This window comes from Trichosurus vulpecula, chromosome 4 (genome assembly GCF_011100635.1).
Source record: "Trichosurus vulpecula isolate mTriVul1 chromosome 4, mTriVul1.pri, whole genome shotgun sequence".
Lineage (NCBI taxonomy): Eukaryota > Metazoa > Chordata > Mammalia > Diprotodontia > Phalangeridae > Trichosurus > Trichosurus vulpecula.
In genome coordinates this window covers 101,707,824-101,732,981 of record NC_050576.1, presented here as the reverse complement: position 1 = coordinate 101,732,981, position 25,158 = coordinate 101,707,824, and the positions used below count along the sequence as shown (strand labels likewise).

The following is a 25,158-nucleotide window of genomic DNA, read 5'->3' as shown; positions in this document are numbered from 1 at the left end:
CAGATCATCTGACTCCTACTGCTACCAGTGAAGCTTGTCAAAGAGCAGGGCTCCTAGGGTGTTTGACTTGGAGAGTGCAGTGAGCAGAGCCTGAAGAATCATGTGAAGCTCTCATGGGAGGCTTGAGAGAGAACCCTCAAAAGGCCCTGACTTTGCCCCTTCCCAAGCCCCCATCCACCACCGCAGTTTTTCTCACAGAGGTGAGGAAGGAGGAAAGAGGAAGGGCTGTGCTTGATTATTTTCCAGCTACTGACTTTCTTTCTCTTTGGAGGCGGAGCAGACGCCATGTCCGACACAGAAGAAGTGGTGGAGGAGTATGAAGAGTAAGTGGGGGGCCCCCTCCCCTCCCTGGTTTTCTGTGTTCTCTGTGTTTTTCATTCCCAGTCTTAGGGCTGGAGATGGATTTGGAAGTTTGGCAGGACCAGATTTCAGGATCATGGCAGGGTTGGGTGGGGTGGGGAGGAAAGGGTACAAACATTCTATCTGTGCAAGAGGCTGGTAAATGATCCAAGTTCCCAAGTCAACGGGGAACGTGATTCTGTTGAGAGGCCAAGCCTTAAAAAGGTTAAACGGGTCATGCTAAGCTACATAGGCAATGTCATCCCGAAAGAGCCTAGACTGCCAATTTAGGCTCTAGAACCTCCTCATCACGAAATAGCTTAGTTTAATAGCAATCAGATTTTGGCAACAGGGACGACCTTACCTCAGTGCCCCCGGCAGTTCTCAGGGATAATAAATTACAGGGGAATTCCTGACCTGCATTAGGAGAGGGAAGGTAAAAAGTATTTATTAAGCCCCTACTGTATACCAGGTACTTTATTAAGTATTTTACAAATATGATTTCATTTGACCCTCACAACAACCCTGAGAAATAGATACTATTAATAATAATAACAATAACTAACATTTACATAGTGCGCACTATGTGCCGGGGACTGTATGAAAGAATTGTTATCTATTTATTTGATCCTCACAGCAACCCTGGGAGATAGATGCTATTATTATCCTCATTTTACAGACAGGACACTGAGGTTAAGTGACTTACTCAGGGTCACGTGGTTAGTAAGTATTTCAGGCTAGATTTGAACTCAGCTCTTCCTGGCTCCAGGCCCAGGGCTCTGTGTACTGTACCACCCAGCTGCCTCTCTCAGGGGAAGAGAGTTTCCTCACTCAGATAAAAGCACAAGTCAGAGGGAAGAGACCCATTTCAACAGGAAAGCACTTTGTAAACCAGAAAGTGTTGTATAAATGCGTTGTCATCATTGTTAGCAATCTTATGTTTTTTGATGGAGTTCAGAGAGCAACGATCCTGGGACATACCACTAGCCTGTTATTATTCTTTCCTATTTAATGAAAGTCAGTCAATCAACAAGTATTAGGTGCCTACTATGTGCCAAGGACTGTGCTAATCATTGGATACAAAAAAAGGCAAAAGACAGCCCCTGCTCTGATGTTCTGTGAACTATTAAGCAGGTGGATGGATGATTTATAATTAGATGAGAGCACTGGGATGTAGGCTCATCCAAAGATACTGGGATGTTACTATTAGCTTCCTAACTCACCTGCAATACTCATGACACGTAAGTAGCAGAAATTAATCAAAACCTTGCTAAACACCTACAAAGTACTAGGCATGTTGGGAGAAAAGGAAGTAGGAAACCCAGTTCCTGCCTTCAGGGGACTCGAGTGGCCCTGACTACCACACTAATGATAACAATGCCAATTGATACCATATGTTTATCACTTTAAAGTTGGCAAAGTACTTTACAAGTATTGTCTCATTTTAACCTCACAACCATCCTGGGAAGGAGGTGCTGTAATTATCCCAGTTTTACAGATAGGGAAATTGAGTCATAAATACTATAGGATAGAAACACTATTGGATAAATACCGTAGGATAAATATTACAAATACTGTAGGCAGAAAAGGTAGATAGAGATCCTTGTGGGCAGGAATAACCAGGGAAAGCTTTAGGGAGGTGATGGGACGTAAGCAAGGCCCTGAAGGACACTCAGGATTTGGACGGGGGAGAGAAGAGAGAAAGGCATTTTCATAGTTGGAGGTTAGGGGGCGTGGAGCATCGGTGAGAAGTAACATGATTGAAATGGCACCAAGTTGGGACTGAGGAAAGCCTTCCTGGGAGTGGGGTAGCTAGGGGAGAGAATGCATTTAGGGAAGTGGTGGAAACCATTAAAGAAAGGTTGGAAGGAGATTGCTGAGGGGCTTGAATGGCAGGTAAGGAGTTTGGACTTGATGTCAGAAAAATAAAGACTCCAATAAAGTCAGTCACATAGAAAACTCAGACAGGGCATGTTTGTGTGCATATGTGCATGTGCATGTTTGTGTGTTCATGTGCCATGTATGTGTGCATATGTGTATATGTGTAGTAGGTAGGAATAAAAGGTTGTGAAGGACTATATGTTGGCTCACCACGGAATGTTTCATTTTTCTTTTCAGGGAGCAGGAAGGTAAGAGCAGGAGATTTGTCATCTTTTGGGCCAGAAGAAGTTTTGTCTTGAAACTCACTCATCTCTCCTTTTTTCTCTTCTCTCTTTCTCCTCCACATAGAAGAGGCTGAGGAAGGTAAGTATCTAGAATCATTTCAGAGTACATAATGGGGAGAAGAAAGATGGGTCCTTTGAATCCAAGACAGCCGGTAATCTCTCAACCATTAGATTCTCCAGTCTAACTTTCCCTACCAGGTAGATTCTAATCTGAAAGCCAAAACTGATCATCATTCTTAACAGACCAATCACAAACCTTCCTCCCCCATCCGTAGGGTCTAGGTCTAGGGATTGGACCTGTGATTTCAATGGTAGTGGAATTCCAAGGTGAAGAACCTCCCTCTACCAAATCTTGTAGAGTTGGCTTCCCCAAGGGATCTAGCTGAAATGTTTCAACCTCTCTTCTCTTGTTTAAAGAAACTGCCCATTTCTCCCTGCCATTTTCCCATAACCATTCCCTAACATATTAACTATTCTCTTTCCAGCTCCCTCAGTGAATCAGTAGTCAGCAAATATTTATTAAGCACTTACTGTATTCCAAGGCAGTGTGCCAAGTGCAGGGGAGACAAAGAAGGGCAAAAACATGGTCCCAGCTCTCAAATAGGTCACATTCTAATGGGAGAAAAGCATGGGGAAAAATTGCAGCTGCGAGATCTAGGTAGTATAAATGGATGTGCTGATATCTCATTGGATGACCACAGGACTTAGCATTTCAGTTTGCTTCAAATGATAAAATGATAGAAATCCTTAAGAGATAAGATGCCCTTGCTCCACCACAGCCCCCGAATGACAAGCAGGACCTCAAGGCATCAGAATGTCTGAAAAAGCATTTCTATGATACTCGTAAACCAAGTCAGACAATTTTCCTTTTTATAGGCCAAGCTAATTCTCTGGTTAAGTCATTACATGTAGCTTTTAAAGTCAGGAAATGAGTTTTCTATGGAGGGAGGATTTTTCAGGGTTTGGTCATGTCCTGTGTGATGACATTAGGAGTGGGTCAGAGGTGAAAATTATCACATGTCCTTCCTTGCCAAATAATCTATTCCCCTGTTCAGGCTACTTCACAGGCCAAATAGCCTTTGGGATAATATATATTTCTTCTTATGGGAGAAACTGAATTGGGGACAGCAGGGTAAAGAAGAAGAGGGGAGGTGAGCATAGGAGGGCGAGAGGTTATTTGGAATACCACCAAGTGCTTTGGGAGTTGTTTGAGGAATTTCTTGCATCGCTATAGCTGGACTCAGACCTGCACTGGCATTTCAGGAAGTATCTGTGTAAGGTGGGTCACCCGTGGGGCTTGGTTCCTGGGAGATGTGCCAACTTTTTACAGCAGGGTCTTGGGTGGGGCTTAGGTTTCTTGGCTTTGGGATCAATGTGTCTGCTGTGTGTACCGGGATTTGCCTTTAATGCTTTCCTGTTTGGTGGCGTCCTGAGCTCAAAGAAGCATCAAAGAACTGTGTGATTTAATGGCTTCTTCTTTAGCAGCTATGTTGCTATGTTGGCCATGAAGGGATTTCCAAACCAACCTACAGAGGCTCAGGGAAACAAAATTACTCGTCCCTGGCCACATGGCTGGTTGAATACTGGGTCTCCTAATGCCAAATTCAAAGCTCCTTCCACCCTACCACATAAGCTGTCCCTTATGTGGCCTAACAAATTTTCTACAGCTCTACTAATGTTTATGCCTGAAATGGGTTGGGACAATCATGACTTTGAGTTTCTGGCTGATAGAGGAGATAATGGAGCATAAGGGTACAATGTCCGCTTTTATCCTTGGCTTTCTGCTGCCAAACTAACCTTTCTCACTTTTCCCCTTTGCTGCTGCCACTCCCTGTGCCTCAGAAGAGGAAGATTGGATAGAGGAAGAGGACGGTAGTACAATATTTCATTTTACTACACTTCCTACAACTTGCCACTGTGATATATCCCAGACTTTTTTTGGTGGGGGGAGGAGAAGAGGGGTTTATCAGAGTGTTTGTGTCTTTCTGTCTCTGTCCTTTTTCTGTCAGCCCTTCCATGGCATCTGATAATGGTTCTAGAATTCTGCCTTCTTCAAGGCCCTCCACTCTTTTTTTACTTGTCCCACATTCTTTCTCTTGGGGACCTGGATAATTGGGGTCCTCCCAACCTCTTTACTTCATAGCTGCTTCATTCCCCACATTCTCCATCAGTCTACAAGGTCTAAGAGGTCACCAACTGCTGGAGGCATACATGCTACTAGAGAAGAAGCTTGCCCTCCACTTGCTGCTGTGGGAGAAAGTCAGAGAGGCCCATCTGCATAGTCATGGAAAATCAGAGGGGCTAGGAGCTTCTAAAATACTGGGTCATGGCCTCAGAATGATACATTGCAAAGAGTACTGGGTTGGAAGTCAAGAGACTTGGGTTCAAGTCCCATCTCCACCCCTAACTAGTTGCCTGACCATAGACACTTCACTTTACTTCTCTTGGCCTGCTTGCTCACCCGTAAAATGAGGCTTTGGACTAAATGCACTTAAAGCTCTTTGTAGTTCTAATGTTGTGTCTAAGCCTCCTAACCAGTCTTTTTCAGTCACCAAGACTTTCCTTTCTATCCAATGAAGAATCCAATTACTTTATCAATCAGTAACTAACAAGCATATATCCATGCTATTGTGCTGCATTACAAACTGATTAGAAGGAGTGGCACTGAAGGATGTCATCAGATATATTATGAGATAAAAAGATCAGCTAGTCAGTTAGGAAGAGTGGGGGATATGAATACTTCACATCAAATTCTCCACTGCTGTCCATACAATGGCAAGCAGCCTAGAGGAAAGTACTTATCTTGTTGGGTGACTCTGGTGGTGCATTTATGAGAGTATGTGGACAAGAGTCACCCAGGATGAGCAGGTGGAAGGGCTGAGATTTCCATCATTGGTCATATGACCATAGATCCATTGAGATTATAGGATTCCTACCCTAGATGGTACAGGGTCTTCCACCTGTCCACTCTAAGGTGGATGGACTATTTCTATACAAATATATAGATGAAAACAGAAATAATTGGCTAACTTTCTGGATACTTATAAACATACAGATATTTTGAGTACAATGTAGGCCAGGCCTGTACAATCTGTGGCACACCAAAGGATTTCCTCCACATAGAAAAATATTTTCCTCTACATTTTTCACAAGCAACTCAAAATCCTTTGGTGGGCTGCAGGTTGTGCAGGCCTGGTGTAGGCTCACAGTCTTACCATGGCTGCTCCATATGAATAAGTCCTTCTAGACTTAAGAGATTTACTTTCAAAGATGGTACCAATTTCATACAGGAAATGGACAATTGCATTGCATGGTGGAACAACTCCTCTTTCCTCCTTGCATTCCCCTAGCCCAAGAATGTACATAGTTTCAGATGATATCAAGTCAATGGATGGAATTTTCATAACAAAAATTGAGGAGTTGTTGATTCAAAGTCACAAACATTTGTTAATTATCTACTATGTTCAAGGCCTGCACTAGGGATGGTAAGGCAAAAAAGAAATAGTCCTGCCCTTAAGGAACTTGAATTCTACTGGTAACATCCTTTTTGCTGCCATTGAGGAAGGGAGGGGGAAGGAAAGGTCAAATTAGCTGCTGCTCCCTTACCTTTTTGAAATATGGCAGACTGACCCAGTTCAATCCAGCTCGTTGGAGATGTTGCGGTCATCTCTCTCCGCTGTCTCCTACTCAGAGCAATGTAAGTCTGGATGCAGCATTCTTTTGTGGTGTTGACCAGAACACCTTTCTGTTCCAGTTTTTGTATACTTTTAGAAAAATCTTAGTGGATATCAAGCCCCTGCCGCACTCCCATCCCCTAACTCAAAAAAAATCAGATTTCGTCCTCTATCCCCAACATACCAGAATCATGGAATCTCAGAGTCAGAAGGAATGTCAGTGGAATGCAATTTCTCTGAAGGCAGGGAATTTTTCATTTTGTCATTGTATCTTCAGCATCTAGTACATTGCCTTGCAGATAGTTGAAGCTTAATATACGTGTGCTGAGTTGAATTGCATTGGATCTAGCCCAAGTCATACTTGAACAGGAATCTTCTCTCAAAATCTCTGACAAGTAATCATCCAGTCTCTACTTAAAGACCTACATTAATAGAAAACCCACTGTCTATTGAGACAATCCATTACACTTTGCTATAGGCCCAGTTATTAGCAAGTTTTTCCTTACTTGGAACCAGCATTTGCCTCTCTGCAACTTCTACTCATTGCCTCTTCTCTAAGACCACACAGACCAAGTCAAATCCCTTTTCTACCTGATAGCTCTTCAAATGTTTGAAGACAGCAATCATTTATTTTTTAGAATGAGCCTTCTCTTTCCCTCCCTTTCCTTTCTTTTCCCTCCCTTCTCTTGATCTTTCCTTTTCCTTCCCTTCTTTTCCCTCTTCTTCTTTTTCTTTCCCCTCCCTTCCCTCAACCTTTCCTCTCCCCTCCCCTCCTCTTCCTTCCCCTCCCTCCCCTCCCCTTCCCTCGTCTCCTCCCCTCTCCTCTCCTTTCCTCTCCTCTCCTCTCCTTTCCTTTCCTCTCCTCTCCTTTCCCTTCTCGTCCTTTTCTCTCCCTGTCTCATTACGCATCTGCTGTTCCTTTGATAGATTTTATATAGCATTCTCCTCACCACCTTGACTGCCTCCATTGGATTGTCTTCCATGCTGTAGTTCATTAATACCTGACCCCCCAAAATTGTGCTGACTGTAACTGAACATGATGAATGAAATGAAAATTCACTTCCAAGTGTTCCTTCTCAAATACCTGGCTATTTCCTGGGTTGGAGTCTTAGGTGAAGACATGAATAGCTTCTTTTATCTAGAATAGGTTCTCCAATTTGTCTGTGTTCTGATTGTGCCTCTGTGAGTCTATTTCCAAGGTTCTTTCTCTATCCTTAGTCCTAACTGTCTACTCTAGAATCTGTGTTATCAAGGAAAGTAGAAATCTCAGTTGTTCACTGCCCTTTCCCCATCATCCAGAACAAGACCTGGCTGCTGCTGAGGAGGAGGCTGAGCCAGAGGTCGAGGAGAGCAAGGTAGAAGGTAGGACAGTGGGATAGGGGTGGGTGAAATTGATAATCAAGATGAGGGAAGTGAAAGTTAGATACCTAGATGAACCTAAAAGTTTTTTTTTAATAGCCTGGCTAGTTTTGAAGGTTCCCTTTCTTATTTTTGTTTCAAAGAGAATTCCACCATGGAATGATGGTCTTTAGGATCAGAATGAATGGAGCTGCTCCTTCTGTCTCTCATTCATAACCTACCACAGCTTGAGATAGTCCAGTGAACAGGCTGGAACTCTCTCTGTGGTTGACAGACAAGTAGCAAGGGAAGGGCTATATTCATGTGGGACTTTTGGAGCTCAGGACTGTATCCATTACCTGCCTTTTCTTTTGTTCTTTAGAAACAGAAGTTAAAGAAGTTGAAGGTAATTTGGGGGTGGTGTAGATCTGAGCAGTGGGGAGCCAGGACATGAGGGACAGGGGCTATAGGGAGGAGGAGGTTTCTAATAGCTGGGAAAGGAAGGAGAGGGGGAGCTTTGCTTATATTTCTCCTTCTGAGGGAGATGCTCTAGACTCCAAATGGGATGAGTGAAGTGAGGAGGAAAGATGTGCATGAGTAGGCGGATAGGGCCAAACTCTCTCTGGAAGACACATGGTTGGGATGTTGAAATCTCAATATTTGCACCTTCCAAATCCCTGACAATTTACCCAGGTTACACATAGATAAATCAAATCTGGGGCAGATAAAAAAGATCCCATGTAGTACTCCAAATACCTTATTATAGACCTCACATTTGGTGTTGTTTAGTCATTTTCAGTCATGTCTGGCTCTTCATGACCCTGTTTGAGGTTTTCTTGGCAAAGATACTGGAGTGGTTTGCCATTTCCTCATCCAGCTCTTTTTACAGATGAGGAAACTGAGGCAAACAGGGTGACGTGATTTGCCCAAGGTCACACAGCTAGTAAGTATCTGAGGCCAGATTTGAACTCCAGTCTTCCTGACTCCTGACTGGACTCTGGCCACTGCACTGTCTAGCTGGCCCAGATTTCCCAGAGCCACAATTAAGCCAATGGAGTCCCGAGCTGTAGCCAGTATTTTTCCATTCAGCTGAGGATAGGAGAAGGACAGGAGGATGGACATGCATGCAGAGGAAGACGTGTCTCCCCAGTACCCACTTATCCCTTGCCTTTCTAAGATACTCCTGGGTACAGACAGTCCCAAATAGCTGACAACCCAAAATAGCAGATAATGAAAAAGACACTTCTATGCAGCTTTGATAGACAAGATGATCTGGATGGTGGCGGTGGGGGTGGGGCTGAGGAGGTGTGGGGAGACCAAATATTTTTCTGGATTCATATTCCTTTAAGCTAAATCACTCAAATTATTTTGTAGTCTTTAGACGGGAAGAAGTAGCTGACTCCCACTATATGTAATCTACAGGCTGATGAATGCAACTCGGCTTCAATGCCCATTTTAGTGGTCCCTTGAGCATATACAATGAATGGGTTAGCAGAAAAAGCAGGTGTTGAAGATAGTTTGGAAGCAAGAGAGGCCAGAGGCTTACTGTGGGCTTGAAACATCACCAGCAGCTGCCCTAGCTTTGGGTGACTCACCCTTGTGGGCCTGCATAGAGTCCAGGGGGAGTAATCTGAGAAGATTGGGGGATGTGAGAGGGGAGGAATTCTGGGGTAGCAGCTTTGGAAGGCTGTTTATCAAAGATCTCTCTCACTCAGAAGTGGGGGTAGGGAGTCATGTGGCGGGGGCAATGCTACATCTGCCTGGGAGTCTGGGGATCTTAGTATTAAATACATATAACATGATACAGGAGGGAAGATGCTGGACTGGGAGTTAGAAGACTCATGGTTCAAATCCTGGTTTTGATACTAACTAGCTTTGAGACCTTGAGCAAGTCATTTAACTTCTCCGAGATTCAGTTTCCCCATTTGTAATATGAGGGGGTTGCCCTAGATCAGGAGTTCTTTTTTAATTTTTTTAATTTATTTTTTATTTTTAGTTAACAACACTCAGTTCTACAAGTTTTTGAGTTTCAAGTTTTCTCTCCCTCCCTCTCCTCCCCCCTGCCCCCCCAAGACGGCATGTAATCTGATATAGGATCTACATACACCTTCACATTGAACTTATTTACACAATAGTCCAGTTGTAAAGAAGAATTATAATCAATGGAATGAATCGAGTTCTTTTTTAAAAAAATTTAATAGTATTTTATTTTTCCAAGTACACATAAAGACAGTTCACTTTTTGAAAGATTTTGAGTTCCAAATTTTTCTCCCTCCCTTTCTCCTTCCCCTCCCCATCTCCAAGACGGCAAGCAATCTGATATAGGTTATACATGTGCAATAATGTAAAACATATTTCTACATTAGTCATGTTGTGAAACAAGAGATAGAACAAAAAGAAAAAGCCATGGAAAATGTGAAAATAGTATGCTTTGATCTGCATTCAGACTCCATCAGTTCTATCTCTGTATATGGATAGTATTTTCCATCAGGAGTCTTTTGGAATTTCTTGGTAGATCAGTAGTTCTTAAAGTAGGGTCCATAGCCCACCCCTGTCCCTCAACAGGTCCATGGATAGATTTCAGGGGTTCTATGAACTTGGATAGGAAAAAAAAATCTTTATTTTCACCAATTTCGAATTAAAATTTAGCATTTCCCTCGTTATCTAAAAGCATTATTCTGAGAAGAGGTGCATAGGCTTCTCTCGACTGCCCAAGGGATCAGTTGCTGACACAAAAAAGATTAAAAACTCCATGGACTTCTAGCTCATGTGATCCCCTGAACCCTCAATCCCAACCCACCTACAGCGTTTCATACGGGAACTCAGGCTCACCTTCCCCTGTTGGGGATGAGAGGGTAATGAAGGGGATGGAGATGGGGACCTACTTCTCCATTGCTCCTCCTCTTCTAGGGATGTTCTGATTGACTAGAGGAGAAAAAGATAATAGGAATTGAAATCCTTAGTGATTGGGGAGTATCTGAGGAACTGCCCTTTCTTAAAACTATAGCAAGAGTTATACTTATGTTCTGGGTGTAAGCACCTGAAATGTATCAAGGAGCCCTTGGGCTCCTTGATATTTTATATAGCGCTTTCAAGGTTTGCAAACCCCTTTGCAAACATGACATAATTTTATCCTCACAATTACCATGTGAGATAGGTGCTTTTATCCCCATTTTACAGCTGAGGAAACTGAGGCTGAGGACTATTCAGTGACTTGCCCACGGTAAAATTTGAATTCAGGTCTTCCTGACTCTAGTGCAGGTAGGTGGCACAGGGAATAGAGCACAGGGCCTGAAGTCAAGAAGACTCCTCATTGTGAGATCAAATCCAGCTTCAGACACTTACTAGCTGTGTGACCCTGGGCAAGTCACTTAACCCTGTTTGCCTCAGTTTCCTCATCTGTAAAATGAGCTGGAGAAGAAAATCATAAATCACTCTGGTATCTTTACAAAGAAAACCCCAAATGGGGTCATGAAGAGTCAGACATGAGTGAAACACACACACACACGCACACACACCCTGACTCTGAGTAGTCTATCAATACTTTGCTGCTTTATAGCCTGTGGTGATCTGGGTATAGGAGAAGCTTCATTTGTGCTCATTATAATGTATTTTGATTTTACTCCTAATTTTTTTTCTATTCTATTTTGATTTTTATCCCTTTGACTCTACGATTGTAAGTAAAGATCACAGACAATAAACAATATTGGTGTGACTGATTCCATGATGCTGGGTTCATATGATTAGAGTTCAATGCCTATACAGCTCAAACGTAGGAGGGCAGAGTTCTCCCAGAGGGTGGTAGCTGAGCCAAGTCAAGATAGTAATTGGATAAGTCCACACGGACCACATCCAGAGACCAATAGGGTGAGCACTGCTACCCATAAAAGGAGGAGACCTAGAGGAGGAGATAGAGCTTGTGTACTGTTTGAGAGTCCTGGAGAGTTTGGCTTCTTCCCTAAGTGCCCTCTGCTGGTGAGAGGAGCATATAACTGCTGAGGTGAAAGGGAGACTGCCAGCAATCATGGAAAAAGTCTAATGTGACTGGCTGGCAGCGCCCCCTGTCTGCTAAAAACCACAGAATCCTATAGATAAAAGGAAACAGATGAACTGGCCCAGCCCCTTCATTTTACTGTCAGAGTAAAATGGCCCAGAGGCCCAGAGAGCCGATGCTACTTGCCTGGGTTATCACAGTTGAAAACCGAGCTTGACTCAGAGAGTTTAAGCAGTTTTCAAAAGCTCATACAGGTTCTAAGGGTCAGGTGCAGGCCAGGACTAGAACCCAGGTCTCTTAACTCATATGTGTTTTTCCTCTTTCTTCTCTAGATGGCCCAGTGGAGGAATCTAAACCCAAGCCCAAGTGAGTATGAAACCCTTTTGATTGGGTGATACAAGATGGGAGATTTAAGGTCTTGCCCCAAAGATCGGAGTGGAGAAAATGTAGAATGTTGCAGCATGTGGGAAGAGGGAAAGCATAGATAGTCCTTTCGTGTTCTAAGGGAGAGTTAGTTCAGGGGCCTTCCCTGTAGCTGAGGCTGGAACAGGAAAGACCGGGCACCTAGGTATTACTCAAAGAGGATTTTATTTTTAAAAACAGATTTTATTTTGTTTTTACATAAGTCTAACTATCCCCTTGTATCCTTTCCTCTCCCTCTCCCAGAGAGTCATTTCATATATCAAATAATTTTTTAAAGAAAAAAATTAGCAAAACAGATCAATACATTGAAAAAATTTGGCAATATATGTAATATTCCATACCTACATTCCCCCACCGCCCTGCCCCCCACAAACATCTCTCTGTAGGGAGGATATGTCTCATATCCCTTCTTTGGGGCCAAGCTCATGTTTTGTAATTTTGCAACATTCATTTCTGCTTTGTGGTGGTTGTTCTTTCCATTTATGCCATTGTAATCTTTGGGTGCATTGTTTTGGTTTTGACTGTTTACTTCACTCTGCATCAGTTCATGTAAGTCTTTTCACACTTCTTTGTATTTATCATTTCTTACAGTACCATAATACTCCATTACATTCATGTACCAAAATTTATTCAAGCCATTCCTCAATCAATGAGCATTTAGTTTTTTCTCAGTTCTTTGCTACCACAAAAACTATAAATGTTTTGGAGTAGATGGAGCCCTTCTTTTTTTTTTTTATCAATGAGCACCTTCAGGTGTATGCCCTGGCAGTAGAATCTCTGGCTCCAGGGGATGAACATTCCAACCAGCATTTTTTCCAGGCTATGTCAGTCTAGATCACTGGGACATCTGAGAGGCACACCTGGAGAAGCAGAAGGAGGAGGAGAAATTTGACCACTCCATAGTGTGAGGATGATACACAAGTCAGGGGTTCTGTGTTAGCCTTCATAAAGTGAGACCTTAATGAGGTGCCTGATCAGAGGTTCTTTAGGGCTCAACTCTCACCCATCTTCAGAAGTTGCCTAGAGATGGAATGGAGAGAAGGGGGATGAAGGGGAAAACACACACAGCACAGCCAGAGTCTCGATACCTCCTCCAGTTTCTTCCCATTTCAGTGAGACCTTCTGAAAATGAATGGAGGTTAGTCCTAGTTACAATCCTCATTCCTTATAGGGACATAGGATCCCGGGGTTTAGAGCTGGAAGGGTTCTTAGATATTGGATTCTAGTCCAACCCTTTCATTTCATAGATAAAGAAACTGAGGTTCAGCTGGGTAAAAGGACAAGTTCAAATTCACACAGCTAGTAAGCAGCAGATCAAGATGCTGAACCCACATCTTCTGACTTGAAATCTAGTGCCTTTTCCGCCATATCATCCTGTCTTCCTTATGTCTGTGCAACGGCAGTATCTTTCTTTTAGTCCATCTTGGTTTCTTCACCTGTAAAGTGAATGGGTCAGACTAAAAAGCCTCTGAGGTCCCTTCCATCTAACCCGATGAGGTTAAGATCTTATGACTCTTTCCATCTGTGGTAGTAATGGAGTATGGGAAGAACCTTTGTCGTTCAGTCATTTCAGTCATGACCCTATCTGAGGTTTTCTTGGCGGAGACACTGGAGTGGTTTGCCATTTTCTTCTCCAGCTCATTTTACACATGAGGAAACTGAGGTAAACAGGGTTAAGTGATTTGCCTATGGTTACATGACTTGTAAGTGTCTGAGGCTAGATTTGAGCTCAGATCTTCCTGACTCCAGGCCTGGCACTCTATCTTCTGTGCTGTAAGAACATAGAGAAACCTCAAAGTCCCAACTAAAATCCCACCTTCTACAAGAAGCCTTCCTCATCCGCTCTTGATTCTGTGCCTTCCCTTGGTTAATCATTGCCTGTTTATCTTCTATATGGAGCGCTTTGTATATATTTGTTTGTTGTCTCCCCAATTAGATTGTGAGCTCCTTGAGGGCAGGTGCTGCCTTTGCCTCTTTTTGGGTCCTCAGCCTGAAATAAAGCGGGCACTTAATAGATGTTTACTGATTGATTGAAACCTGAAGAGAACCCTAACCTCTTCCCTACACTTTGCTTCTGACACTTTCCCTTCCATTCCCTTCATCAGAGCTGACCACAAAGAACTCACATAAAAAAATTAGGAGATTAGACCAGGGGGATGTGAGGTCAGTCAGTCAGTCAACAGGCTTTTATTAAGCACCTGCTATGTGCCAGGCACTGTGCTAAATGCTGGGGATACACACAAAAAAAGTAAAAGATAGTTCCTGTCTTTAATGAGTTCACAATGTAAAGGGGTCCTTCTCAGCTCTAATGAGTGCCCCATGAGCCTATAACCACCTTGGACAGGCTTGTATTCCCCTGATCTCATTGCCAGATCCTGTAAACAAGCAGGAAAAGGTCTTGAAGGCTGGGGTTGGAGAAGTTACAACCTGGACAACTGTCAACTGTAGCTGAGAGTTGACTGTAGGAGAGGCTTGGAGTTCAGAGAAAGGAAATAGGTCTTCTATGCTGCTGGCTCACTCTGGCCTCCTATAAAACAGCTTTGCTTCTTACTTCCTGGGACTTTAGACAAGTCAGCCACTCCCCTAGTCTGGTCTTAGTTTCCTCATCTGTAAAATGGGAGGATTGGACTAGATGGGCCCCCCGAGCTACAAACCTTATGATTCAGATGAGGGTGATCTTCACTCACTCCATCTCCCTCTTCCTTACAGGCTATTCATGCCCAACTTGATACCACCAAAGATCCCTGATGGGGAGAGAGTGGATTTTGATGTAAGTATTGAGTCTGCAAAGAGCAGACCAGAAAGTCAAGAGAACTCTTTCTTCTCCTTGAGGAAGAAAGGAGCTCTATATGGGCTGGAGTCAATCTGGGTGGGATGATCTTCTGTCCTCCAGTACAGGCAGACCCATGCCCAGACCACTAGATAGTGTCAGGGTCCCTAGACAACATCTGCTTGGGACTGTTCTGGACAAAGTCAGATTCCTCCATTGGCCACCATCCTGTCTGATTGTCCACTTGGAGATGTCTCCCTCCTCACCACTGTTCTATCCCCACTCCAGGCTTGGCAATCTTAACTTAGGACTAGAGGCCTTGTTAGATGTTTGATGAAGTACATAGAGTGCTGGAGTGGGAGTCAGGAAGACCTGAGTTCAGATCCTCTCTTAGATACTTACAACTTGTGTGACCCTGAACAAGTCTATTGACCTCATCTTCCTGAGTTACAAAACGAGGGGTTGGATTCGATGACCTCCAAGTTCCTTTCCAATGGTAAATCTCTGATGCCATGAGCGTATCCTTCTCTCTGGCAGGACATCCACCGGAAGCGCATGGAGAAGGACCTGAATGAACTGCAGACGCTGATCGAGGCTCACTTTGAGAATCGAAAGAAGGAAGAAGAGGAGCTCATCTCACTGAAGGATAGGATTGTAAGTAGGAAATCTCCGGGAAGCCCTGCAAGGCTGGACTTGGGGACTAGAGGCTTGTTCCTCTGGGTGATGGGTTCAAGTTTGGGGCACTTCTGAGTCTCATCCCATCTAACAACCTACAACGCAGTGCTAGGAATAACAGGTCATGTTTGCAAAGCTCTTGACAGTTTACAAAACCAACCCTGGGAAGTAGGTGGGCTCAGTATTGCTGTTGCTGTTTGGTGGCTGAGGAAGCTGACCCAGAGAGATTGGGGGATTTGTGCAGTGTTCACAATTAATAATGAGGTATAACATTTATATAGTGCTTCGAGCATTTGCAGAGTACCATAAATATGGAATATATAATATATTATTTCCTTTGATCCTCATGCTATTATTATCCCCATCGTACATATGGGGAAACTGAGGCAGATAACAGTTTAAATGCTGTTACGATCTCCATTTTACAGATGAGGAAATTTAAGTGACCTACAGACAGAAAAAGCATAAGTGACTTACCTAGAGACATAAAGAGAGGGGATTTGAGCCCCGGTTTTCCTGGCTCCAAACCTACTATTCTATTCACTGTGCCACCCAGTTGCTACTTAGTGATGGGGGCCAGGATCTGAATGGCCATCTTTCTAAGTCTGGTGTACTTTGTACTCAGATCCGATGACGTGATACATGTCAAACCAAGCATTTTGCAAACCGTAAAGTGCTAATTATTAGCTATCACTATTTTTTCTTCCTTGCTTTCTAGGCATCCTACCCTCACTGCCCCCCTAACCGTTCTGCCCATCTCAATCCCATTCTCCCAATGAGTCAATTCTGGAACCTCCAGGATGCCTTCCCAGACTGATAGAAAGAGCAGCCCTAACCTAGTCATGGTATATAAAAGCTAGTTCCTTTGCTTTTGTTTTGACTTACCTGCGATTTCACTGATGCAGGGAACTCCTGATGAGGAAATTCCCTCTACTAGTACAGATCACCAACTGCTCTGTACCTTTTACTCTTAGAGAGCTGGTATTTGAACCCCATGTCTTTTGGGTCCAAATCCAGTGTGCTTTTAACATGAATAAGGGGTAGTGGGTTGTCTAGCTTGGGTGGAGTGGAGTGTACGTGGAAGAGAGTGGTATGAGGAAAGCTAGAAAAAATGGCACCCCAAGAGGGACTTGAATCCTAGGCTAAGGATTTTATAGGCAATAGTGAACATTAAAGGTTTTTGAGCAGAGGAGTGACATGATAAGATCATAGAGAAGATTAATTATCAGGCATGTAGGTCAAGGATTGATTTGAAAGGTGAAAATGAAAGCGAGATCAGACAGAAGCTCTGTGTTGAATTTGCTCCTCTTGCATTTTTCCAGTGCTTGTTTGCTGCCTGATGACCCTTGCTGAAGGAGCTCCTCCTTCTCTCTCTCCACCCCCTCCCCACCTCCACACTGGCCATAACTCTTTTCCTTGCAGGAGAATCGGAGGGCTGAGCGAGCAGAACAGCAGCGCATCCGGAGTGAACGAGAGAAGGAGCGTCAGAACCGGCTGGCGGTGAGTGACCAATAGTCCCCTTCTCCGTGGTGTTCCTACCACCCGACACCACCACCACCCCCATTCTATTGTTGTCTGACCCACAGCCACAACAGCAGGTATGCCCCTAATAATACATTGTTTCCGACCAGGCTGCACTCCTTAATACACAAACACCAATGTCCAAGCTCCCTCCAGGATCTAGATAGAAGGAAAATTGGTTGCTCCTGATTCATTAAGGTTTAGGGAAAGGAATGAAGCCTTATAGGTCACAGAGCTGAAAAAGGGCATTAGTAATCAAAATGACTTGCTCAAGGTCACACAGTTTCTTAGTAGCAGAGCTGAAACTAGAACCCAGATCTCCTCACTCTACATCAAGTAATATTTCTACTATACCCCACTAGATATGTCAGTCAACCCATATTTATTAAACATTTATTATGAGCCAAGCACTGCGCTAGGGATACAAAGAAAGGCAAAAAATAGCTGCTGTCCTTGCAAAGCTCACATTCTAATGAATACTAACTAGGTACATGCAATACACACATACATATATATGTACATGTGTGTATGTACATGTCAGGATGTTTGGGTAAAACAATTTAGTTGGAGATTATGTTTCATGGATAAAGGGTAAAGATAGTAGGGTAACATAGCCCTTTCTGTTGTGCTATGTTGGAAAGATTACTGGGATGGGAGTCAGAAGAAAGAGGTTTGAGTCATTACTTGCCATATGACGTTTTGGGCAAGTGGTTTAACTGGGATAAATGTGAACATTTGTACTGGTGTTCAAAAACATATGTTCAGGAACTCCCCCAGACCAGCCATGGTCTTCTATGAACCATGTACCTCCCACCCCATGACAAATGTTTTCCCCAAGGACAACAGCTGGTTTCTTCTCCCTGGATTCTCTACTAACTTGTTATATTCCACTCCATTCCCTTTCACCCTACAACCACACAGGAAGAAAAAGCCCGACGAGAGGAGGAAGAGAACAGGAGGAAGGCTGAAGATGATGCTCGGAAAAAGAAAGCTCTCTCCAATATGATGCATTTTGGTGGTTACATTCAAAAGGTAGGAAGAGCATGTCATGGAGATAGGGGCCCAGTCCCTGAGTAGGACATTATTAATAAACGAGGATAGGTCAGCAACATCCATGAGGAAAGAAGTTTCCATTAGACTAGAAGGATTTAGGTTGGATCTTCAGGAAGAAGCTCCCATTTACTGGTTATAAATCTCACCCTTTCAAGACATCTAGGTTTGAGACATCTCCAAAGCATAGATATCCTTCTCTCAACCCCACAGTGGGTTCAGCCATCTATATTCCCTTAGAAGCTGCCTCTGGCATCTCTTGGGATACTTCTCCTTGTCCAATAGTAGCAAGCCAAGCCTGCCCCATTGCCCCAAGGATCCCCACCACCCCTGACATTTGTAGGATAGATAGTAACAGGTACCTAAAGGTACTCAATAGGACAACAGCAACAGCTCTGCCTCCCTAAGTTGCCACCCAATATACCCTCACTTTTTAATAGGATCTAGTAACATATGCTATAGGGCTATGTTTCGATGCCCCAGGGATTGGGGTAGGTCATCCCAAGGCCCTGATGGATTGGAACTTCCATGTGTCTAGGGGGTGGGAAAGGCAGCTGTTTTCCACAATGCAGGAGAAATTGTCTCTCTGATTTCCAAAGTCTGCAATCTCCAGGGTTAATGCCATCCTGTTCCCCATGCCCCAAATATAATTAACATTCATTCTCTCTGGAAAAGAGAATTCCCATTCCTGTCCCACAGAGACTTATGTCACAATAGACAGAAACAGTTAACATTTGCTGCTTTTTCCTTTCCTTCTCTCCCTTTCCTTGTGTTTCTCTTTTTCCGTTTTCTTCCCCCATCCCACTCCCTACATCTCCCTTGGGTCTCTGTCTACATGTCTGTCTTTCTCTTGGTCTTTCTCTCATGGTTTCCTGGTCTAGCAAGCTCAGGTAGGTATCAACATTTGAAGTCCATTCATAAATCTGGGAATGTTCCCTGGAAGAGGAAGTGTCTCTGCTGAAGGACCACAGAAGGATAATGGCAGACAGGGTTAGGGGTATGATTGAGGGATTGATGCTTTAGGTTATTATTGCATTAAATGACCCCGGAGGACCCTTCCTCTGGAGGTAATGGCTTTCCCACCATGAGTTACTCAAGCAGGGGCTGGCGGACCACTTGCCAAGGTACTGTAGAGAAGACCCTCGTTTAGGTACAGGTCAGACTAGGAAACCTCTGAAGCCACTTAAGTTCTGATATTATGTGATTTAAGGGTCCCAATGTCAATGGGTTATTAAAAGAAAAAGATCCAGAGTTGGGGGGACAGGAGTAGAGAGAAATCTAAGACAAAGAGGAAATCAGTTGTAATGTCATCACAGATCAAGAGCTGGAAGGGGCCTCAGGGGCCATCTAGTCCAACTGCCTCATTTTACAGAGAAGGAAACAGAGGCCCAGAGGAGTTAAGTGACTTGCCCCCATCTATACAGATGGCAGAGATGGGATTTGGACTCAGGTCCTCTGACTTCAGATTTGTTCTCTTCCCCCTGTACCGCATGCCCTCTCTTTTCCTCAGGAGAGCCCTCCCTCAGTAGTAACTTTCCAGAAAGTCTAAGCTTCTTCAAGGACTCCAGGTGCCTGGGGCCCAAGAAGGGAATTGTGAGGGACCCTTTGCAGTCCTTATGGCCGGGATAGATATTAGTGGAGGGGCAGGGGATGACAGTTTCTCCCTTCCCTGAGATCCTCTTTGGTTTCCCTTCCCTCTCACTCTAGACAGAGAGAAAGACTGGGAAAAGGCAGACAGAAAGGGAGAAGAAAAAGAAGATCTTGGCGGAGAGGAGGAAGGTGTTGGCTATCGACCATCTGAATGAAGATCAGCTGAGGTGAGAGAGATGGCAAGCTGGCTTGAAGGGGAACCCAAAGCTGAGTAGATTTAGCTGGGGAGGTACCATTCTCAACAAGTACCACTAGGGGGCAGCAGCATCCCATGCATGACCTTTGTTATACCTGAAAAGTGGACAAGAATGTTGTATGTGGAGTGCCCCATTTGAAGATTCACTTGGGGGTCCCTTGAGCCCTTGAAGCGAGGGTGCTGATCCCTGCTGACAATGAAGGTGAGTTGGGTGAAGGAGATGGGGTGACCCCATGAGCTAAGAAATTCCATTGGCTCCTACCTCCCCAAGGAACCACTGGTCACCACCACCAGCTTATGTCAGGTGCTTCCTCCTGGGAGCCTTCCCCTATTACTCTGCCTCACTCCTAGAGATCCCTAAGAGACATTTTAGAGTTAGCCTAAACCTGGGATCAGTGGAAGCCATGAGACTGGACCTTATACCCAAAGGGTTGGCTCAGCCTTCTATGATCTTCTAGGAAGCATTAGCTCATTGACCCCCTTGGTGGGCAATGGGCCCTTAATATGGACTGGAGAAATTCCCAGTGTCTCTAGGGTTGGAAAGAGTGGTTGAGGTACCTGAGATCAAGATTGCTGTTTGGCTTAGGGTTGTGGTGAGAATCTTCTGGGTGGCCTGGAACTTTGGTAATGAGTCCACAGGAGTGGGCTCGGTGACTCCATTGCTCTGACTTGCCTCCCTCCTATCTCTGCTGCCTCCTACTTTCCTCCACCACAGGGAGAAGGCTAAGGATCTATGGCAAACAATCTACAATCTGGAGGCAGAGAAATTTGACCTACAGGAGAGATTCAAGCAACAGAAATATGAAGTAAGAGGATCACATTCCTCCCAGTTCTTATCATCTCTTCTGTTATCCTGACTGATCCCCTGAGTTCCCAGCATGCCTCACTCCCTCTGGTTGCTCTGCAACCCCTAATTACCCCCAATCTAGTCCCCCTATATCTTCTTCAAAATCCTTTTTTGAAGTCCTTCCAAGGTCCTTCAGTCTCCTGCTCACCCCTTACTATCACCAATAACAGTGATATAGTGAAAAGATCTCTGACCTGGAAGTCAGGAAATTTATGTTTGAGTTCCAACTCTACTAGTAGCTGTATTGACCTCTCTGAACCTCAGTTTTATTATTCGTAAAATGAGGGGAATTATCCTAGTCCTTTCTAACTGCCAGGATTTTTCTAAGGATCAAGTGAGGTCAGGGAATGTAAAGGATTTGCAAACTCTAAAGTACAATATAAATATAAGGTATTAGTATCATTCTTTTCTTGCCAAAGACTTGATTAAATACTAAATTATTCCCTGGGCTGAAGTTGGGTGATGCCCAGGGAGAATTCTGGGGCCACTACCCTCTTCAATTGGGCCTCACTTGCACTGACAGGCACACATACACAGACACGTGATTTCAGAACTTCCACCCAGCAGAAGAGACACATTAAGGCGGCACAGAATGGCCAGAAAGTGGGATGCCTCAAATAGGAGGTGAAGTCAAATGCATGTTAAAGATGAAATGTTGGGAATCACTGCCACTAACCACCCAAGGAAATGGAGTTTCTTTCTGGCTCTGGCCTTGGGAATATATTGCTGATCCCCATAAGCAGTGGGAGCAACATAGGCTCAGTTCATTTACTCCTTGGACTCAGTCACTTTCTAGATCTAGCATTCTATGTCAATGTCTTTTCTATTGAATTCTGGTAAATGATTTGAATGAACCAGGCTATTTGCACTGCTCCTATCAAGCAACAAATTAATAAAGAACCACTATGTACCAGACAGTGTGCTAGGTGACTAGAGTACAAAGACAGAAATGGGACAATCTCTTCTCATAAGGAGTTTACATTTTCATTAGAGAAGATATAAGTATAAATATATACAAAATAAATTCAATATTTTTTTCAGGGAAAGCCTTAAGTAGCTCGAAGGATCAGGAAAGGCTTTATGTAGAAGTTAACCCTTGAGATAAACTATGAAGTAAACTAGGGATTCCCTGAATCGAAAGTGAAGACTAGGTTTAGTGCTTCTGATCTCAAAAAATTTCCCAGCCACCTGAATCAGTCTGAGTTCTTGGGGTCAGACAACCATAGAACCCACTTCTCTTACCACCACCACCCCCAACTCCTGCCCTTTCAGAACTTTGTGTTCACACACTTAGAAGCTTCCCCATCAAGTAAACTATGTGGATACAATGGTGTGCTGAAGTCAGCTCCAACTGCTGACCTGACTGTTAAATTTTCAGCATGAGCATTTATACTTTGGAAATTGACAAATGCTACAGATCTGGGCTTGATTTATTGTTTTGTTGATGGTCCAGACTTGAGAAAGTGATGGAGAAAATGTTAATAATGCGAGTTAAACTCAAAATTGTGTCCTATATATAAATTTTTTAAATGGAGAGCTGGTTATTAAATATTTACCAGCATACCCCTGATACAGGCTTATCATTAGAACCCTTTTTTTTAGTCTAATGTTATCCTGTAATCCTGGAGTGTGAATATGAAAAAACCAGACACCCTTCCTTGGACTTCAGGGTGGCCCCAGAATCCCAACTTTCGTACCTGGTTGAAGTCTTACAGTATAACCCGGCACTTAGTGAATGCCCACTGTAAGGAGAGTACTATGTGATGTTTATTGAGGGAGAAAAAAAAGTCCATTTAAGCTATGGCCCCTGCCCTAAAGAAACTTAAAGTCTAGTAGGGAATTTAGACACCAACTCGGATAGGCATAATTCACAATATCACATGAGTGTATTATTACATGGTTACAAAACCAAGGACTATGTAGGTCTGAGGGAAAGAGAGGGGGTGGCATTTAAATGGGGATTTGAAAGAGGGGTAAAAGGTCAGTGGGTAAAAGTGAGGAAGGAGGTTCCACTCTTGCCTAGGTAGCTGTGTGACCTGGGGAAAGATATCTAAGAAACCTCTCTAAGCTAATTTTCCTCAGCTGTGTAAGTGTGTAATAATGTATGTTGTACCTCCCTACCTCAGTGGAGTTGTTGTGAATATGAAATCAGGGAATGTATGTAAATACCTCCCCTTCCCCACGCCCTTGGATCTGGGATCTCTTCAATATGGGGATATGGGCATCCCCTCCAATAAGGCAGATTGTGGCTGAAACTGTATAGCTCTCACTCATGCCCTCTCTTAAGTCTGCCAAAATGAACCAGCTTGAAGACCATCAGAAAGTTATACATGGGATTTATTATTGTCATTGGGTTCAGTTCAGCCAGTATTTATTAATTGGCTGTACCAGCAGTGCCAGGGGATGGAAAAAGGAAGACTAAATAAAATAGTCCCTAACTTCAAGGAGCTTCTATTTCCTTGGGAATAGAGAAGTGGGTAATTACCAAATGTATACAAAGTAACCTGTTGCCCTAGGCTATATGACCCTGGCAAGTCACTTAACCCTTCACATCCTCAGGCAACTAAGACTGTCTGTGAAAGTCTCCACTGGAGAAGGGAGTTCCCACTTCAAAGAAATCATAGATACTACCTGAGTTTCAGAACAGACTAAACAGAAGTCTTGAGGCAGGATAGTGAAGACTATGTCTGGGGTCCAGAGAATTGCTTAGGTTGGTGGAGTATAACGTGTGTTTGGGAAGTAATATGAGATTAGGTCTAAAAAGCAAGGCAGCACCAAGGTAGCAGAGGAAGCTGAACTTTAATTATAAGGTAATACAAGACAATGCAGATATGGGGCAATTGGGCTCACCTTCTTGCCTATTCTCTTTTCCATTGGGCCAAGCTCTATCCTGTTCCTGGGCTTTTCTGGTCCTGTGGCTCTGCCGTTTGGGCTCAGGCTCTGCTCACCCAATCCTATTTCTCTTGCAGATTAATGTTCTCAGAAACAGGATCAATGATAACCAGAAAGTGTAAGTGTCCACTGCTCTCGCTCCCAACCCTCCTACTTAATCTGCTCTGTATGATTCCTGTCCCTTCCTCTTGGCCCACATGCTTCTCTTTTTGCTCCCCCTCTACAAAGTTCTTCCTGATTCTTCCCCCTTTCCCTCTTTCACCCTCAATGCAGCTTCTCTAACCCTTATTCCCCCTTCCTTAGGACCAACTTCCCTTCTCTGTCTGCTCCCCAGAACCACATCTGGTGAAGCTCACTCCAGCTCATTCTATGTCTCAGTGTTGCTTTTTTCCTTACAGCTCCAAGACCCGAGGAAAGGCCAAAGTCACTGGTCGGTGGAAATAGAAAAGGGTCTGGGTAGCTCCTTGCCATGGAGGTTATGAGGGCCCTCAGAGCCCCAGGCTTCTTCCTTGATGAATCTGCTAGATGTTTCTCTACTCCTCTGTGGTTTCACAGCCCCACTTTGTCCCCGGTTCCTTTGGTCCCCTCTGGAGACTGGAGAGAGCTTTGAACTTGGATGCACAGAGATAGCCCAAATGAGTGGCTATTCCCCTCTTTCCCAGATACACACACACACATAGTGCCTCTAATAAAAGTCAACACAGACTAAACAGCATCCTTGTCACTTTTACCATTTCACAAGGAGAGAACGTGAGTGTAAAAACCCATTTCCTATAATTCTGACACAAAAGTCAAGTCAATGAAGAATCTAAACTTCAATTCAATTCAGTATATGTTTGAAAGATACTATTTGCAAGGTAGCATGGTATCGTAGAAAGGGAGCTTTAGAGTGAGGAAGAGCTGAGTCCAAGTCCTGCCAATGACTCATATAAACTCTAGGACCCTGAATAGGTCACAATGTCTTACTGCCCCAAGCAGTTTCTAAGACTATAAATTGCTGAGAGATTACTGATCTGCATTAGTGGACAGGATTTCTTTACCAGGCATTTCCCAGTGATGATTAAATCACAGGTGTGGTTTAAAAAAAAATGCAAGGCTCAGCACTATACCAGGTCCAGGGGTGTCAAAGATGGAGAATGACAGAGTCTCTACCCTCAGGGAACTTGCAATCTTACAGAGAGTCATAAATAATATATGTACACAAATATGATGCAGGGTAGAATGCAAAAGGACCTAAGTAAGAAGGATTTAGATATAGAGTTCTCTGAACAAATTTCAGAGGCAAGGATCACCTTCAATTGGGAGGACCAAGGACAAGGTATGTGAGTTGAGTCTTGAAGGCAGAGGAGGATTTCAGCAGGCAAAGATGTGGAGGTTGTACATGAGGGATGATTTGCAGAGAAGCTACTATGATTGTCCAGGGAAGAGGCAATGAAATAAGGCCTGATGGCAACTGTAGTGGAAAGACTGGAATCACCAGATGTTGTGGAGATAGCGTCCACAGGACTATCAGCTCATTGGACATCAGGTCCAAGGGGGAGGGAAGAGTGAAAGGTTTCACCAAGATCTCAAGCCTGTGTAACTGGGAGGATGGTGATGCCATTGACAGAAATAGGGAGGATGC

At 43.8% G+C, this 25,158-nt stretch overlaps 1 protein-coding gene across 2 annotated transcripts in view; it reads left to right on the top strand.

The window, feature by feature from the left end:
- Positions 1-24,247, top strand: part of TNNT2 (troponin T2, cardiac type) — a 29,243-nt gene extending 4,996 nt beyond the window's left edge. The window contains exons 2-16 of one of the 2 annotated variants that reach the window (XM_036755269.1): positions 272-323; positions 2,458-2,468; positions 2,569-2,583; positions 7,478-7,540; positions 7,899-7,922; positions 11,843-11,876; positions 14,643-14,703; positions 15,241-15,357; positions 16,801-16,878; positions 17,821-17,931; positions 18,831-18,839; positions 19,657-19,766; positions 20,511-20,601; positions 23,612-23,652; positions 23,933-24,247. In XM_036755269.1, coding sequence (XP_036611164.1) covers positions 286-323; positions 2,458-2,468; positions 2,569-2,583; positions 7,478-7,540; positions 7,899-7,922; positions 11,843-11,876; positions 14,643-14,703; positions 15,241-15,357; positions 16,801-16,878; positions 17,821-17,931; positions 18,831-18,839; positions 19,657-19,766; positions 20,511-20,601; positions 23,612-23,652; positions 23,933-23,978 — 849 coding nt within the window. In that variant the 5' untranslated portion in view covers positions 272-285 and the 3' untranslated portion in view covers positions 23,979-24,247. The remainder of the gene's footprint in view (positions 1-271; positions 324-2,457; positions 2,469-2,568; positions 2,584-7,477; positions 7,541-7,898; positions 7,923-11,842; positions 11,877-14,642; positions 14,704-15,240; positions 15,358-16,800; positions 16,879-17,820; positions 17,932-18,830; positions 18,840-19,656; positions 19,767-20,510; positions 20,602-23,611; positions 23,653-23,932) is intronic. The other variant, XM_036755270.1, reaches the window with a different exon arrangement.
- The last annotated feature ends 911 nt before the right edge of the window (positions 24,248-25,158 follow it).